The sequence below is a fragment of the Anopheles bellator genome, chromosome 2 (assembly GCF_943735745.2).
Source record: "Anopheles bellator chromosome 2, idAnoBellAS_SP24_06.2, whole genome shotgun sequence".
Classification (NCBI taxonomy): domain Eukaryota; kingdom Metazoa; phylum Arthropoda; class Insecta; order Diptera; family Culicidae; genus Anopheles; species Anopheles bellator.
The window spans coordinates 45,010,714-45,028,969 of NC_071286.1; the positions used below are offsets into that span (position 1 = coordinate 45,010,714).

At 43.8% G+C, this 18,256-nt stretch overlaps 2 protein-coding genes across 5 annotated transcripts in view; both read left to right on the top strand.

Annotated features, from left to right (window-relative positions):
- Window positions 1-143: 143 nt before the first annotated feature.
- On the top strand, window positions 144-5,105 carry LOC131211554 (isocitrate dehydrogenase [NAD] subunit gamma, mitochondrial). Of its 4 annotated transcripts, none has more exons than XM_058205067.1 (5): window positions 144-310; window positions 451-1,284; window positions 1,354-1,540; window positions 1,977-2,052; window positions 4,844-5,105. In XM_058205067.1, coding segments are annotated over exons 1-5 (1,155 nt in total). In that variant the 5' UTR covers window positions 144-253; the 3' UTR covers window positions 4,845-5,105. The 4 variants fall into 4 exon arrangements, with proteins under 4 accessions (XP_058061050.1, XP_058061048.1, XP_058061046.1 ...); XM_058205065.1 differs by lacking the exon at window positions 4,844-5,105 and adding an exon at window positions 3,717-4,787; XM_058205063.1 differs by lacking the exon at window positions 4,844-5,105 and adding an exon at window positions 2,514-2,847.
- Window positions 5,106-7,819: 2,714 nt separating this feature from the next.
- LOC131210419 (low-density lipoprotein receptor) overlaps window positions 7,820-18,256 on the top strand; it is a 213,555-nt gene continuing 203,118 nt past the window's right edge. The window contains exons 1-2 of the mRNA XM_058203662.1: window positions 7,820-7,830; window positions 8,016-8,530. Coding sequence (XP_058059645.1) covers window positions 8,263-8,530 — 268 coding nt within the window. The 5' untranslated portion in view covers window positions 7,820-7,830; window positions 8,016-8,262. The remainder of the gene's footprint in view (window positions 7,831-8,015; window positions 8,531-18,256) is intronic.

Genomic DNA, 18,256 nt, shown 5'->3' on the forward strand with positions numbered 1-18,256 from the left:
TTGTTCCAAATCGATGGACTTAGAATGAATTGGTTGAAAATGCTTTTCAATCATGTGGAGTTTTTCATTTTTCGATAATCAGTCATCGAAGTTGACATTTTAGTTGTCAATGTGAGGTCTTCATTCTTCCACTCAGATTTTCGTGGAGTGTTTTCGTTTGCAAGGCAGCCGTCAGACTGTGGGCGAAGAAAGCAATCCTTTTATCGTCGGACGATCAGATTGCGACGAAAGGTACACTGCAACCGCAGCAATAATGGCACTTCGGTTGTTTCGCTTGAGCCAGGATGTGGTTACTCCTCTGATTAAACGTGTAAGTATGACTCTCGGCTCGGTGTGTTGCGATTGACGGTCGTTCAGCGGACGAATCGTTGTCGAAAAGTTACATAATTTAGACACACTTTTTACGATGCAAAATAACGTCTGGTTTTTGGCTCCGGCATTAACCGGCAGAACTGCGCCGTGTCGGCGTTCGAGTTGCAGCACAAGAATCCTGTCCAGCGAAAGGTGGAACAAATTCCTAAGGCGCAGTATGGTGGTCGGCATACGGTAACTATGCTACCGGGAGGCGGAATTGGCCCAGAGTTGATGAGCTACGTACGCGAAGTTTTTCGGTTTTCTGGCGTACCTGTGGACTTCGAAATTGTCGACATCGACCCCGCCAGCGAGGGCAACGAGGATCTGGAGTACGCCATCACGTCAATTAAGCGGAATGGAGTCGCAATCAAGGGTAACATTGAGACGAAATCGGAAGCGACCGGTATTCTGTCGCGCAACGTTGCGCTCCGCAATGAACTCGATCTGTACGTGAACGTATTGCACTGCAAATCGTTCAACGCAATTCCGGCGCACCATCAGAATGTTGATGTGGTGATTGTACGGCAGAACACCGAGGGCGAGTATGCGATGCTGGAGCACGAGAGTGTTCGGGGTGTGGTTGAGAGCATGAAAGTAGTGACGATCGAGAACGCGGCCAGAGTGGCACGGTTTGCGTTCGAGTTTGCCAAAAACAACAACCGTAAGAAGGTAACGACCATCCACAAGGCCAACATCATGAAGCTGGCCGACGGGCTGTTCTTGAAGGTGGCCCGTGACATCGCTAAGGAGTATCCTGGTATCGAACACAACGACATGATCATCGATAATTGCTGTATGCAGCTCGTTTCCAACCCTCACCAATTTGATGTTATGAACACAACCAACCTCTACGGTAGCATCACTTCGAACGTGCTCTGCGGTTTGGTGGGAGGTGCCGGGCTTTTCTCTGGTCGTAACTACGGTGATCATGTGAGTGCTGGATATCTATGCCGTGCATTTATGATCTGCACAATTTATTCACATGCTTTCTTATATCAGTATGCTGTCTTTGAGCCGGGTACCCGGAACACCGGTACAGCGATTGCTGGCAAAAACGTCGCCAATCCGGTTGCCATGCTGAATGCAGCTGTCGATATGTTGTATCATCTTGGTCATCGTTATCATGCTGATTGTATATCTGATGCGCTTCATAAAACAATCGATATCGATGGGGTTCACACTCCGGGTATGTACACATGCAAACACAAAGGCTGCACTCTCAATGGTTTGAGGTAAAGACGGTTTAACAAGCATCTCTCTCATAAAGATCAGCATCAGCATAAAGACTGTACGATAGTCCGGGAGTCCACACTCGTTACAAACCTATTAAAGACGAATAGATCACAGCGACAACCTTACTAGAACAACCTGTTGTACATGGTCTGTAAATTTTCGAGGGAGTCTTTTTTATAAATAGTTGACAACGGCAGCCATCGCCATGCGGTTGTGTTCGTGATTACCGAATTTTAACGGATTAACGAATTTGAGTTTCATAGCTCGGCTATCCTCCCTTCTTTCTCTAGAGAATATGCCGGATCCACCGTCTTTAACAAAAAAAAGCCCAAATTAATGGAAAACTAATAAAACATACAACAACTAAATGATCGAAATCTCTTCCTTAGATCTTGGTGGAAACAACACTAGTACCGACATTGTCCAGAATGTTCTAAAGCATCTGGCCGAGAAGAGGACCTATTGGTAAGTGGCCGTACGGCACCGATACTACTCGCTGACCTGTAGCGCATAGCATAAACCCTCTTATTTTCGTTTGCCAGACGTTTTATGTTTCCCTAGCGCTGTAGAGTAAACGAAACCTCACACAACCATCATGTTTTCTGTTTTTTCGCCACCATCTGCCTGCTGATCCTGCGTGTTTATCTGTATGTGTGCGCGTCTTTTATTTGTTAGTTTTGCCTAAAATATTATGTGTTTAGTTGAAATTTAAACATTAAGTTATTATAATTTTCTATGCTTTATTTTTGCCATCGCACATTAGTTTAGTTTACTAGCACAAGGAAACTTCTTTATTTTTGTATAAACAGTTAATTATCCTGCAATTATATATATATCATGAAACTGTGAGAAGTTAAAGTGTTTTATGTGTTTGCTTCATACATTTTTTTCCTCCTCTTTCTCTGCGGCTTTCACGTACTAACCAGGCAACATGGACTTTTGCACGATATTTAGACGAGGATAACTGCCACTACGGAAATGGTGAAAAATTTACAATAACTGAACCCAAAAATCAAACACCAGGCGTACTGTTTCGTTCATTATGTTCGTTTGTTAACTACTGTTGTGTATTACTAACCAAACTAAGTTTAATGGCCAGCAAGCGGTAGAGCAATGGTAATTTTTGAAGAAATAAATCGAATCCAGTCTTTGCATATTTCAATTACGATTTTTCCACTCAATAGCATTTTCAGTTACCTCTGCATATCATGGCATGCGTTTTAGTTAACATTTCCCGTTTATCGACGAAATGTTTTTACAAAAAGATTGTTAGTTCATAAGACCATATATGAAGTCAATTTATCTCCTTTAGTCTTAGTGTCTTAATTTTATGTTTTTTTTATCAAATACATATGGCATGATTTAAAGTACCGCGTAGATCATTTCCATTTGATTGTTTCAATGATCAGTTGCCTGGATAACGGCATTTGCATTTGATGCAGAAGTTGGACTAGTTACAGTTTTGCTTTGGATGTATGCACTAGTAACTGTTTCTATTATGCAATAGAAGTAGTTTACTATTAGTGTTTTGGGCAGAATGCACAATTTTTCTAATATGCTTCACTTTGTCCACAATTCCCTACCTTTACTCCTTCTGTATGCTCGCTTGCGCGATTCGGTCTCTTTCTCGATTTCTCTAACCATTTCTCACGCAGGACGGTCGTTCATGAAAAGTGAACAGCGAGGAACTAGAAGGAATCGTTAACTGCGTGTTGGTAGATTCCGTATGGGCACTGCCTGCGTGACTGTGCAGCTTGAAAATCATCGGTCAAAATATTTTTATCTGCACTGATAACGAAGATTAACAACTAACAATTCATAGGATTCAAATATTGAGCGCACGTTAAGAAAATGAATTTTCTTTTGTAAAGATGTACATTTCAGCAACTGATTAACGATCTTTCACATTATATAGATGTGTAAATTGAATCTCAATTATTGCTCGCCTTACATGCACATAGCTTTCCAAAATTGCAATTTTTCCAAATTAGCTATTTAGCTTGTGTATTCTGTAATGTCTCAGCCGTTTTCCATCACTGCTTGCCGTGTAAAAGAAAATCGGGCGTACATCGTTTGTTTCGCATATTGTGTTTACCATTTTCCATCATCGTTTCTCTTCCTTCTAACAGGTTCCCGGCGTATGCGTATATGTGAATACTTAGGGCAAAATAGAATTGAATCCAAATCAGAACACCACCCTAACCCCCCCAAACCCGCCCCAACCCGCCCCACCACCCGGAATCCTTAACAACTCGTTTTTTGCTATCACTCGTTTGCCGACTCACAATGTCTAATCTGACCCGTGGTTTGACGAGTGACTAGTACTGCAATTCTTAGTAGGTGTTGGGATAATTTTCCGATGAAGCATAACAACAAGACGCATCACAAGTAAACCACTCAAAAACTACAAAAAAAACGTTCCCAAATAAACGACACAATTGAAATTTTCCGAAAGGTTTTAAATTTTGGTTGAAGATCTGGCGTTATTCATCTTTTTTTGATATCAGTTACTAGCTCATAGCGATCGTGTTCTTGTTCATGTTGGAGCCGGCTTTTGACAACGAAATAATATACAGCCGCGGTTCTATTGTACCTATTCATGGTATGCGTAACAAATAATGCATTCAAAACGTTTGTTGAAGGTTCTCTACTAACATTTACTTGTAATATTTACTTTGTGAATATCTCACAATGAAAATACACAACTCCTAGTGTTGTTTTGTTTCTTATGTACCTTTTCGCCTGTATAACTCACATAATTGACTAGTACTTAGTGATTGCCTTTTTCCGTGTCCTCTAATATCGTTATGACCAAAAGAAAGAAATTGTGAGTTATAGCAACAAGTATTCCTCGTAGATCGAAACGATCAGTAATTACCGTGTTTGTCGTGAAATGTTTTCCGAGTGTGCGTCCCCGATTTGTCCTCTTAGTAGCTGGAATGTGGTATGGAAGTGGTTGTGTTACGAATTGAAAGCTGACAAAAGTTATAGTTTATCTACTTTTATTGTAATTTTTTTTTGCTGTGTTTCTTCGAAAACAGTGAGCCTCGCATTGGTTTTGCACAAAATTCAAAATCATATAAGCTTCGAACGTTACTCTTGGTGTCAAATGGCAAATCTAAGCTCACTTTTCCGAGGATGACAATGGGCATAGCTTAATTCTGTATCACTCTGACACTGTGTTTTCTTCTTTTCGTTCCCGTTAAACACCGTATCCTGTTACTGCACCCGTGTAAAGATGCGTTTGATTCAACAGAATTGAAATAGAAGATTTTTTTTTGTTTACAAAATATCAATCCCCTGAAGGGTTATTTCGGTGCGATCATCTCTCGTCGCTTTGCGGGAAAATTCGGCCAAAAATTGTGTAATACGTAATGAACAGTGTCGTCGTCGGCGGAAATCTGATCACCAAAGATGGAAAAATATAGTTTTAGGAACTGAGTTACTTGTGTACTTTATCACAAATTGTTCACCATCACAAAAATAAGATCAATTAAATTAGTTATTTTTCCAAAGTTTTTTCAGACGTTTTATTTCACTTTTGACCACACGTAAAATGTGTGAACTTTCTTCTTTAGATAGATTTTTCAGCTTGACCAGAACATGAACAATCGAAAGTAAAATATGTGGCTTAAGGTAAGTTAGGCAAATTTTCTTTCAATATGATGGTTAGTAAAAACAATGGTTTGAGCCGGATAATAACTTTTACTGGTATTTTGACAATTCGGCAGGGCTTATCAAGACATGGAAGTGTTTCTGCAGTGTGCTATTAGAAATAAACAATAAACGAAATCGAAAGAAATAATAACCAGAAACGAATAACCAGCAGTCACATGTTGGCGAAGTCAGCCCAACAATACTTAATATTTAATTCTAATTTGATTTTAATATTTCAAATGCGTATCTTTTCTTCTTGTCTAATGAATCTGGAAGATTCTAATCATTTATTGGGCCTAAGATTAGAAGATTGACTGAGAGGTTTTTTGCCATAATTTATTTCGTCAATTCTATGATAAATTTAAGTGTTAATTGCGTCGCAGGTGAATAATTTCGCACACTATAGATGAAGAATCGGCCGGACGCGAATAGGGTGTGCGATACCCATATATTGACAGGTACGGCGATCACGGATGGCGTAACCAATGTTGTGCGGTAAAATGTAAATAAGCATATCGCACGATGATAGTTCGCTGGTTTTTTTCTTCGCTTCGCTTTTTTAAATTTCTCTTCGTCACGAATGAGGAAACCCACCTTCGGGCGCTAGGTTAGCGCACAGCGAGTTACTGATAACAGTGCTGCGTCAGTATGAATGCGTATAAACCGTTGAATTATTGAAAAAGAAAACGCAACCTTGATGGGGAATTGGATCGCGTGGCGTGATAAATTGATAACAGATCGATAAGGAAAGGGCGATTGGCACCGGAACATTTTATGTGTAACACATTCGTTCAAGCGTGATAAATAACCTATTATTGCTATTGACCCTCCTATCAGATGATGATGATTTATCGTAGTTCGAAATCATTTAAAATCACACAAACTTTTGATCCAACCTGAAACTGATTTTTTTGTGCGAAAAGAGCCAACAATGTGAAAAAAGGTAAAATCAATTTCCAAAAAAAGTTAGCTGGACGTTTTTCTAACGCATGTAACGCATTGTTCATCAACTAAGTTCATCGTCGTTCATCAATGTAACGCCTTATGAGTGTAAAAGTTTGTTGGAATTTGAAACAAGTAATTTTTATCACTCTTTCGTCTTTGACCGATGAATTCTCGGTGTCATAGGTAACTTATCTTTTATAGGAAAATATAACTAAAATCCTCACTTTTTCAAAGTTGGTTTATGACCAGCTTTTCCCATAGTGCCACAGCCCGTCCGCGCGTTTTATTTTCCGATTGTTTACCGGCGAACTCTCAGCGCCGAGCGAGGCCGCGTGTGCTCATGTGCCGCGTTTGGCCAAGTTCCGTTGGTGTTGGTAGTAGTGTGTCAGCGCTCCGCAGTGTCGGATCGGAACTTTATGTGCGGCGCGAAGCGCTGCGAGTATTGTTGTCTTCTGGTTTGCGTAATTGAGGCTCTGGGGCGGAGAAAAAACAAACCCATCTTCTGATAAAAAATCCTGTCTACGTCGAGTGCAGGTTTTCTGTTGTGTGGTAAATCTTGCGCTTTTTGCTATCTTGTTCAGATTGGCTGCTTTGCCTCTTTCATCAAACGAAGGAAGTCGTCAAGTCATCAGTCGTCGGAAGTTTTCATCGTCCATCGTGGAGTCCTCGTGGAGTGTTGTGCGATTTTCGGAATCGGCGGTATCGTACGATATTGTACGGTTTGTGTGTTTGTGCGAGCGTCCGTGTATGCTGCCTACGTCGTTCGTTCGTCGTGTACCGTACCAGCTTTTGAGTGAAAACCTTTCTCACCGTGCCAATAGCGGCCGTGCCGTTTTGTGGTTTAGCATAAATGAAACTGTGCTTCGAAATGTACGGTGGGCCACGTGAGAAGGGTTAGAGGCGATCCCGCATCTCAGGATTTAGCATTTCCTGGGGCATTGCAGTATCATCACAGTAGCCGTGAGATTGCCAAAAATGAGCAAGCCGAGAGCAGAGAGCAAAAGTTACAGATCGCGTAGTGTCGCAGGTGTAAATTCGTATATCAGTCCTCTTGTGATTTTAGGTTTCATCCGCTCTCTCTCACTCTCTCTCACTCTCTCTCTCGGTGTGGTCCGTTGTTATTGATGTTATTGGTGTTGTTAGATGTTATTTTGGCAAGCTGATCAGCTCGAGTTCATCCGAATCAGGAACCCACAACCACAACTGTAGGACCGTGAGCCGTGAGCATGAGCGCTCGCTCCGTGAAGAAAAAGTGAGGATGCTGCAGCTCACGTTCGGAAGCTTTTGTTCCGCCCGGATGCTGGAGATCCTGTGGTGTTGGTCAGAACGCCGAATTGCGTCGTGTGTGTCAAGTGCACGTGAACCAAAACTGTCAATATAGTAATCTCAACCTCAGGTGATCGAAACATCCGAGATAGCTGTGAAGCAATGTTTGGCACCGGGAACAAAAGCCCATATGTCCTGAAAGAGTTACTCCAAAGGTTTCAGTGTGAGCGGTGAGTGACCGCGGCCGTGATAAGGATAAGGAGTGATACTGACCGCGACCGTGGGATATGGTGGCTCGTTAAATCAATGCTCATCGCAGCAAGGAGATCCCAGACCAGAGCCATCAGCCAGTCAGTCGCGTTAGCAGCAGTCCGTGTCGGTCCACTCTGTCGCCGCTTACGAGTCGCATTGTCTACGTCCTTAGCTTACCTTGTGTCGCGCACGTTGATAAAAAATTTGAAGTGCATTTCCATGCTTTGGCTTGCGGGTTGCCATAAGCGCAGCATATTTTCGAAATTCGAATTGTGAGAGTTTCTTCTGTATGCGTTCGTTATTTCCAGTTCGAGCGTGATATCCGGAGGCTTGCCGGAAGATAGCTTACCGTTGTGTAAATTGTGTTAGTTTGTGTTTCTGTTAGTTTTTGAATTTAAACAGTGTCGGGGGCGCACTGGTGAGAAGTGTTAATAGAAAAAAAAAATCGGCAAAGTTATTTAAACCTTTGGAGTTGTCTGTCAAACCTCGCGCTGTGTCGAGTTAATTTATTTGTGAATTAAAGTGACAAAGATCGAAACTGCTGCCGGCCCCGGGATGGGCCATCCATTGATGACAATGAAGGCCGGAATCTTGCTCCTGACATTGTTCGTCCTTGCGCCGATGGACGACGCCAGCGGCAGCAAGTTGGGTAAGCTTTCGATGGAGGAAGCTATCACCAAGGAACAGGTGCTGAAAAATAATATGATTCCGGAGCAGGAATCGGCCATTGCTCAGGGCGGTACGTCGGAGCTGTCCAAATCGACGGCAGCTCCCATCAACGTGACGACGGCGGTGAAACCTACCACAGGATTCTCCAATGAATGTAAGTTATCGACGCTGTTTGTGATGTCGTCTGTGTATCATTTTTGGTTTTTTCTTCCATTTCTTTCCCTTTGGAATTCTGATGCTCTCCCGTACACGGCCAGCTAGCTTGATGCGTCTTTTGATCTTCCCTGATTCCCAGCGATTCGATTAGCATCTGGATTCGTAGTCAGAACTTTTATTATCTTTGCATAAATCGTAGCAGAAAGCAGGGATCCGTTGAATGCGCATTTTTGCGCGCTGCGCTGGTTACGTTCGTTTGCATCCCAAATAGATAGTTCAATTTAGTTTTCTTGTCCGTTTCGACATTTCGTCCCCGAAATCCTGGGATTTATTGTTGTCAGACCCGGGCAGCAGAAGTTCAAAGAGCATTAGGCTGACCTACCAGAATTGCGTTGCTTTCCGGAGAAGAAATAATTTTGTGTGCGGCCTCTTATGACTAAAGTATCTGTACATTAACACATTTTAGGATATTTGCTTTACATAGTGAAACTTTTGGCAACACGTAGGTACTGAGACATAAAACGAAAGTAATTGAAGCAGTTATCTTATATGCTTACGGCTCGCTCGACTCGACTTTTGTCCGAGTAGACTAGTGCAAACTCGAAGGAAAGAACTTTTTACCATACCGTGCGGTTTGCGTATGTAATTACGTAAGAATTACAGCTCATCGCCAACTTCTTGGAAACTTTCTTACGCAAAGCTCAGTGCTAGTTATTTTCTCATATTTTTAGTTGGCTTAGCATGATCTTTGCTAGAGCATGAGCAAGTTCTGAGGAGTCTTCTGCATGTTCTTGGGAACGAGCAACACCGTGTTGTAGCATGGTCTGCGATGAAGAAAGAGAACAGGAAGCTTGCTAAGACATTTTTGTTTCACCCATGTGCGGTGAGCTGAAACCGGATGGTACATTTTTGCTGCGTTGAGTTATGTGCGCTGCAGAATCAAGCTACATACTAACTAATTGCCCTAAAACCTAACTGTGTGCAACAAAGTATGCGATCAATGTTCATATCTTGTTTCTCTTTCTCTAAAACATATTGTAAGGTCAATAGTATTTATCACCTGTGGGCTTTCGTTTTGAAACGAAATTCGATGGTTTCGTGTGAGCTCATTAGTCGGTCATAAATCGTGCACAAAAACCCAGCACTTAATCGTTGAATCGAATCGTAAATACGTCCCATGTTCTGGTGCATCTTTCCTGCGAACGCTTCGAATCGGTTCGAAAAGTTCGTGGGTAATTATGTTTCACTTGAACACCGCACGTGGTCCTTCGGCTCGAGTCAAATTTCGTCTCGGGCCGTCGTGTTGCAGTTGTTCCATTGGCTTACTGCTTGCCGATGGGGTGCGTTGGGTTATTACGGTCTCAAATACCAAAGTTGGCCGGTCTTTTCATTGATTTCATTGCACTTTTTTATGGTGCTCGCTCTTGCCGTGGTCGAACGATGCAAAGGAACGATTCGGCCACCGACGGTTACCCGATCGCGAGCCATATGTTTATGCCACGCATAAGTGCATACCGTGCCGGTGCAGCTGTGTTTATTTCGGTTACATCCACAGACGGTGGGCGATATTAAACGATTTACGCGACGCGTACTGAGGGAATGCATTGGCCCGAAAATGAAATCATAATAACAACATAACTTCCACTGCAGACCGCCAGCTGGGAGGAGATGTTTTATTTAGCGCTTATATTCGTATATTCGTATATTCGTTTTGCGACATTTATCAAACACCATTGTCGAGTGTTTTTTCGAGCAAGCGATCCACAATGGTTTCGATGAGGTTCACATACGAAGTATGTTTTCGTTACCGAATTATTTATATTAGAACCCAAATTGTAGATGTTCTGTACTGAAGTGTAAGACCTATAGTGTCGCTGTTCGTACTGAAAATTGCCTATGTTTTCATTAGAATAGGAGCCCGTTGAAGCGAACAGGGTACCGTTAATTTAAACATGTGCATTTCACATTTCGCTCAGTTGTATTTTACATAATTTTGTTGCACCGTGCATTTCGTACTTATCCGCTTTGAACCGCAAAATTGTAAAACTAATGTTTTTTGCGTTTGGTTATATGGGTCAAAATATTTACGAGCCGTTTCAGGCTGTAAAATGTGCGTCCTCCATTCGACTCGATGCCGGCATTGCGGCTGGGCCGCTTGGAATATTGCCGGCAATGGAATATTGGTAGGCCTTTTTAAATTTGTGTCGTGTTGTTCAGAGGTAGCCTTCGATCTTCATTACAGATTTATTGATTGTCTTGAGCATTGTCGTGACCCAATCAATGCGTTTCTGTCCTCCTGGAAGCGTTCAAAGCCGAGACCGACCGAGATATCAGACTCACTTTGCATATGTGGGTTTTTCGTTGAATTATTGCCACAGTTGGGCTATCCTGTACATCGTCCGCAATAAGGAAGGAAAACTTCATCTTCATCGATAGAAAAAAATCTTTAATTTGAAAGCAAGCTTAGACCACTTTACCCAAAGTCCCAAAGGGTTGGTTCCAAAAATCCACGTAGGTTAGCAAAAACCCCACGTATGTTCGTTTCGTTTGAGCATTTTGGAATGGGTTTGAAAATCCGAACCGAATCGCTCTCCCGCCGACGGTGGAAACCATTTCAGTTCACTATTGTCACCAAGGCCACGTAGTTAGCAGTTGCAACAGCAGTAGACGGTGTTCCACAGTGAACTGCGATTGTGACGAGACGTCGACAAAACCCGGTCACCACAGCGCGACCGACCCGGCCGGTTGTTGTGTTGTGTCGAATAAGTTTCGAAAGTTATTTATAGTTGCTTTATTACTTTCTCGCGTCTATTTCCGTGTCGCGCGCTTGAGTCGAGCACTGACAATTCGATAGGTTCGAGTTACTGCCATCCGCTTCTCTAGTGCCATTCGCCCGGAAGAGTCTCTGCCGCCATCCGCCCAATTGTCGACAAACACGGGATTCGGCTGGTCCAAAAGACCAAAACTAGCGGGACTAGCGGGTTGATGTCGCGATGTTTTGTTCTGTTTTTTTCCCTCGTCCAGACATCCCGGAGAGCGCCGAAGGTTCTCCGGTTGCCTTCGCCGAGTCAGCGAAACAACAACGCAGCATAATAGCGTTTCATTTTCTTAGGTGGGTGTGCATGCCGGTACAAGCCGTCGGTCGAGGGATGAGCCTAGATTGAGCACTGACCCGCGACACTGGTCCTCTACGGCATGGTTGCTGCCCTGTTGGTAGTAAACATGTCATCGATTGCTGTCCCGCCGGGAATACATAATGGTTCCCTCGGGATGGCCGTCGTTCTATCGTTATTTTCATCGCTTATTTGCCACAATGTGCTTCATTTGCGGTTGTCCGATTCTCACGATTGGGCCGGAAAAAAGAATGATGGTGTGGAGTTGTTGGTTGCAGCGCGTAAATTAACTGACGCCATCGGTTTCAGGTCCGAGCGATAAACGACAACAACAACATATTATTCACAGAGCTATGCCATTTAGTTAGATCTGCTTTCTTATGATAGGGTTATGATAGATTGTGTAACTTAATGCAATTTTTGTTATGTTCTCCCGACACATTTTCCTATATTTGAAATAGATTAAGTGCCGCCAATTTAATATTAGACCATCTAATCTAAAAAGCGTTTCGTAGCAGTTTAGTGTGTTGTTAAGACCTGCTTTTTAATGGTTTTTAAAATACCATATCTAGAGAACTATCTTTGTGCAACATTTATTTGAAATTGTGCATATTGAATTGTGTCAACAAAACATGACTGCCGACTAACTGCCTTTAATGGCTGCCCGAATGACAGTCGGATGCCGCGTCTACGGGGCTTGCATCTCTTGGTGCATACTTCAACGTATTAAGTTTCCTTATGTTCACAATGAAGTCGGCTGACTGGACTGGAAGGTATCTTTTAAAATCTCGAAAAGTGCCACAGTACCGTTATTAAAATGTTTCGAGCGTCGGTAGAATGACGATTGTGGCGTAATAAACAAACCATTTCACTCTTGCACTGAAGCGCACCGAACGAGCCTGGTGGTCGATCGTCGGCAACGGTCGTCGTAAAGTAGAACCCTGCCGAGAGGCAGACACTGTTCTTTGGCGATTAAAGACCACCACCAGCGCGGCAGGCAGACGGATGTAGACCGCAACCACAACCGCGGGTCACCTTCGACCAACTGGTCGTGTCATCGTTTGACTCTCGATTCGTGGCATCCCGCTGGAACGCGGATCGGTCGGACGAACCGAAAGTTAGTTACAACCTGGATGGTGTGCGGTAGCTATGAATAAGAAGAAAGTAACGAAAACGGGCGCCATGTGATTCCGGGGTGGCTAATCTTGTCCACAAACCGCGCACACGCGGGTTAATCCAATCCGTCGGACCGTACCCGACGTTAAGCCTTCTGGTGGAGGATTAGCTACGCTAGGTTTGGCATTAAAGTTGAGGCAGCGGTAGGCGGTTGAGCTGGATGAAAACATGAGGACGGTGGGCCGGTTGGTGAAGGACATATTCCTGGAGCTCTACGTCAATTCCTGGATTGACGACAGATTTTGCGTTTCATCAAAGGGAAACGGTCTTCGGGGGAAATCGTTTAATCGCGGGATTAACCGATCTACTTTGGACGGAGAGTCTCGGGCTCGGGCGACCCGTTGGTTCGTTCCGTGGTTAAGGCGAAATGATGGAGTATCGCAACGTGCACACCTACTCTTCATTCAACGGAGTAAGGCAGTGATTCACTTTTGTTTATTTAAACCGTTTCTCTTAAAATACCGCATAACTTCTGGTTACGTATGGTGTCTTATCGACCATATGTTTGGTATGATTTCCATGCCAGAGGCTGCTATACTTAGTGACTAAAAATAAAACACACTTTTACCTCCCGGAGCGGTAGCTAGGTTGACGGGGTAGAACCTACTGGTAGTAATCAGCCTTTCCAGAACACTATGTACCATCTGACTGAATTATAGCACAGACCTGAATTATAGCAAAGTTGCAACATACTAACTGCTTAAAGAAGCCCTCGTGCTGATTTGACATCCTAGGCTAACTTTCTTCGCCAGTTCCAGACTGGTATCCAGACTTTTCTTTTCTTTCCCAGGATGGTTCCAGCGATGGCAAACTGAATATTGGAAAAGTCCTGTTCAGGACGCTCGGTTATAGAACCTCGCCTGAAGTTGTAACTGGATCCGTGCAGATTGATGTGTTTTTCTGAGACGAGTGAGCTGATTGATTCGTAGCGCTCGACCCATTCATCTGCACGCTGGTTGGTCTTCATGGACCCTAAACGGACGTTATGAATCCGTCGATCCACCCGATCCGGCATTAGTGCCAACGTCCCATGAGAAAACATATGTGGGAGTCGGCTGTGTTTTTCATGTTCCTTCATGTTGGACGGGTAATGTTGCCGACAGGAGGGTGCAAAGTGGAACGAGAGAAAAGTGTGTGTGCCGCAGACCGCAATGTGACCACTTCTGGTGACAATAGCTTTGGTTGGATCAGAATTGCACCGCGGGCGCCAAAAGAAGCGGAATAGAAGCAACAGAGATGAAACCGATTTTGACATAGGCCGGTTCTAACGATGCGTGGCACGCGGGATAAGATCGATTGGCAATAATTGAAACCGAAGATCTGGCACCCTACGCCAGCGATAGATAGACAGTTGGCTAGGTACATCATGGTCATCGGGGGCTCTGGGTGTGTCTCTGGTAGTCACCCTGTTCATTGTCTCTTCCCACCGACCCACCTTTGCGGCCATCCCTTCGTTGCACCGGCACACCCCAGACTGCCCGTGGTGGTTACCTCCTTTACCGAGGTGTGTTTGGTTCAATGGGTCGATTTGTCTTCTTGATGGTTTCCTGCCGATGCCCTCCTGTTTGATCGATACATCAGATCATTGACTTTTCGTGTCTTTCGATTAGATTGGCTGTTGGCCGTTGGCTTCTGTTACTTCCTTAGGACGCCTCCTTCATACTCCGATCTCGCCAGACTGGCTGGAGTGGCGCCTTATGTGCTTTTCGTGCCGTGACAGTCCTTTCGCCTTTATCCCAAGTGCAATCGGACTTTTCTTTCCCTGCCCCATGACGATGCTCTTGTCGTCTGCGTACAATGAACGTGATGAATGAATTTAAAAAGTGACTGAACCGTTCCTTAAAAACTTCTCAAAATGATTCGATATCCTTTGTTCTCTAAAGCTGGTCGAAAAATATTAAACACAAACTACAAAAAATAAAAATGGTCTTTGCTTTATATGGTAATTTAGATGTTGATTTAATTGGAGTTTTCTTTGCTTTTAGCGTCTTTCTATAGCTTAGTGCAAACGTATAAATTGATCCCTGGGCTGTAACAACAATGCTGCTTGACGAAATCATTTGAACCATTGAGTTTTTGAACACTTTTTCCAAAGTGTGGATTATTGATCTGTAATGTTTGACTTGACAAACGACATTTGCAGCTGACCAATACCTTTTGGCAATTGACATTGACATGATGGCAATTCACTTTGAATTGTTTGGATTATTTGATAACGATAAACGAATTTACCCTTAATAACAGCGGCAATTGAAAGCTGAAGAATCTAGTGGATGTGCCGCACATTCACTTAGATTAGGCACCGACAGGAGGATATTTAGTTCATTAAAGCGGGCTTACGATTTCTTCTATTTTGTCTTATATTTATTATGATATACAATAATTAAAAAAACAAATGCACAACGCTGCATTCAGTAGATCAGTTAGATGATTCGAAATTGATCGATCGATAACACTGCCTGGTTGGTTCGAATTGGTATCGGATTGATGAGTTCTTTGTAGTTCTTTGATGTAAACCAAAACACTGTTTCGATGTTGCCAGTGAGTCCATTTCGTTAAGCGAGTGAAGATTTTTAGCTGAAAGGGCAAGTTGAATGTTGATACCCTTCGTTGAGCTGGGCGAACTCATTGCTTTTTATTTTGCCACCTATTTCTTTACTGACACAAAATTACTGTTGATGATTTTCTTGTACAGTTTGTTGCACACTTTCGTTCCATACTTGCAATAAAGTTCCGCACTGGAATTAGTTTGATAACAACGTTTCGTCGTTTTCCCTCCCTTTCTTTGTAGGTAAGTTGCGTTTCGCCACTCTGGTCTCTCAGTTCGACACTCTCACGACAGCGAGGGAAGCTGCTTCCGTGGAGGAAAATTTCCTTTCGTGTTCGACGATGAACGAGCTTCGGGGTGAAAATTGTCACATGGCCCCCGTGTTTGGGAGCTGAACCGCGGAAGATGCAAAAAGGACACTTCTCCCGGCAACCAGGAACGACTTTAAGAGTACGTTGTGTACGTCGCCGGTCGTGAGCCAGCGTGGCGTTGCATTTCTATACCGAGTCATGAGCGCGTGCGAATTACGTGGAAAAGCTGGTACTTGGAGCCCTCGAGCGGGTGCTTCAAGTTGCCGCATCGGCGGAAGCAGCGACAATATTTTCCTGTTTGGAAAAAGTGAACGAAAGGAGATTATTGAAAGAGAATGCACAGGGATGGATAATGGTAAAATAAGTCCCACTTGGTATGCCGGAGAAGTTGTCGGTGCATCCTCCTGAGCTGCGACAAGCGGGAAGCCGTGCCATTTACTAGGCGACCGGGACATGGTGCACCTTGTAACGGTAGCACAACACGGAAGCAGTCCCTTGCGCGAATGAGCTGCTGCTGATGGAGTGTCGTCCGCCGATGTTTGCCGATGGCACTCGGTTCTTCGCATAGAGCAGTGCAGTTTTTAAAGGAACTACACTTCCTTAAATATGGCATTGCACCCAGTGCTCCCGCATTAACGTTAACGGAAGGTACAAATCTGTTTGTTGGTTATTAATCACGCTAAAGCCTTTAGTTAGGGATTTGAAACTTAAACCAGTTTTTAACCCAAAAACCTTACATCAAAATATGTTTCGACTATTTACGTTTTTCCACACTGTTCCATGACGCACTAAGGGTGGTGCTGTCGTCACTTAGATTGCCTGTGGGAGCTCTAACCCCTGGTGTTTGGATACGACGAAACTTTTTGAAATTCGTTCAACTTTGTTAATCACTCCGACACCTCGGTGCGCCGCGTTGAACAAATGATGATGATGGTGGCGCCGGCGTAGAATTGCACTTTTCTATTGACTTTCCACCAGTTTGGCGGAAAGTTCGGGACACGGACGTTGAAAACGCCGAACCCGGATGGCAGATTCGCTTGGCCCACGGAGGAAGGATGCAAACATAAGATAATCTGGTCGATGCTTGACCCTTCCTGCCCTACACGGAGTTTACGTCTTGGCCAAATTTTCCGCATAGCAACGTCTAGCGAAACGCAAACGGGTGGTAGGATTTTTGAATACGGGCTTTCGAGAGTGAGACTGCTTCCTAGTGATCTACATAGAAACGGGTGGGCAACTTGTAACTGACAATCGATTTATCATTACCGTTCTGCTTGACGTTTTACTTTTTGCGGTCCTCTCTGTGGGTAACTTGTTATTTAAAACGATCTCTCCCGCACCGACTGATAGATGGGCTTGCGTGCGATACCTCGCACATTTATCCGACCACGCTTATATAGTTTTCTTCGTCTGTTCTTTAGGATGGTACAAATAGCATAAATCGTCTGGAGTTTTTTTTTTCGTGTTTCTTATTTTCGTCGTTCCCGCGTATTTGCGATTCTCTTGAGCCGTGGACCTCTGTATGAGATGAAACGAAAGAAGTATAACAACGAAGTGTTCGAAAACCGACCATACATTGCCTTGTAATCACGGCCTCGTAACACTTGGCTGCAGGTGGGCTTGTGGTGCCTCGAGACCGTAAGCCTCCTGGCGCTGATTTTCCGACTCGCCTATACGCAACCAGTCTTTCTATGTTGTCCACATTTGATGTACATCAGTCTGTTCGTCCTTGTCGAGGCCGTTGCCGTTAGGAATCTCCTCTTGTTCCTGTTGCCATGTAGAAATTGTCAAACAAATCTTTGGTTTAGCTATCATAGGCTCTTTTTTCTACTTTTGGAAATATCTTCTTTTCGATCGACAGTCGACTGTCTACGTTGGCGGTGGCGGTTTGGTTGCAAAATCGACAGCAGCAAGTCAGTCGGTAAAAAGTCCATCAACGGTGCCTGAAGCGGAGAATTCTGGGCACGCATGGGTTGCGGTTTGTAATTTTCTCAATCACGTTTTCTCCACAACAAATAGCACGTAAACCGAGTGTATGTGTGTGGTGCGGTGCGAAAGTATTTCCACCGTGGGCTGTGTTTCGTCGGTGGCGTGTTTCGGTTCGATGCCGATCGTCTCGGTGTCTGGCTTTTTCCGGGTCTTCTGTGGCCTTGATCTTATCATTACCATGGATGTGTCCAAAAATTACCCTCGTTTCTCAGCTTTCTTCAGTCTACGACTACCAGAATGGAAGCGGCAGAGGCGAATCGAGGTACCGGCCGCAGGTCCTTTTCGATTTGTCTTCCGCTCACGCTGACGGCATGGCCGCAACGTGCGCGGGGCTTTTGCTTCTTGATTTCGATTCGTTCTGGTCCTGCGGTGATTTTTCGTTGCGATTTTGATAAACTACCAAAAAGTTAGAATAGCAATATATTTCGGCCCATTATTTGTGATGTATCGCCATGGGGCTTAATATGTTGGTAGTCAAGCTTGCGGTAATTTAGATTTCTTTCTTCGAGAAATTCTTTGTTCTTCTTATCACGTTTCAAGCCAATGTAAGCATCCGACGTATTTTCAGCATAATAGTTTAATACTTA

Coding starts and splice junctions, on each gene's coding strand:
- LOC131211554 (XM_058205063.1), top strand. CDS start 254: ATGGCACTTCGGTTGTTTCGCTTGAGCCAGGATGTGGTTACTCCTCTG. Junction 311..450: donor TTACTCCTCTGATTAAACGT/GTAAGTATGACT, acceptor ATTAACCGGCAG/AACTGCGCCGTGTCGGCGTT. Junction 2,053..2,513: donor GCCGAGAAGAGGACCTATTG/GTAAGTGGCCGT, acceptor CGTACTAACCAG/GCAACATGGACTTTTGCACG.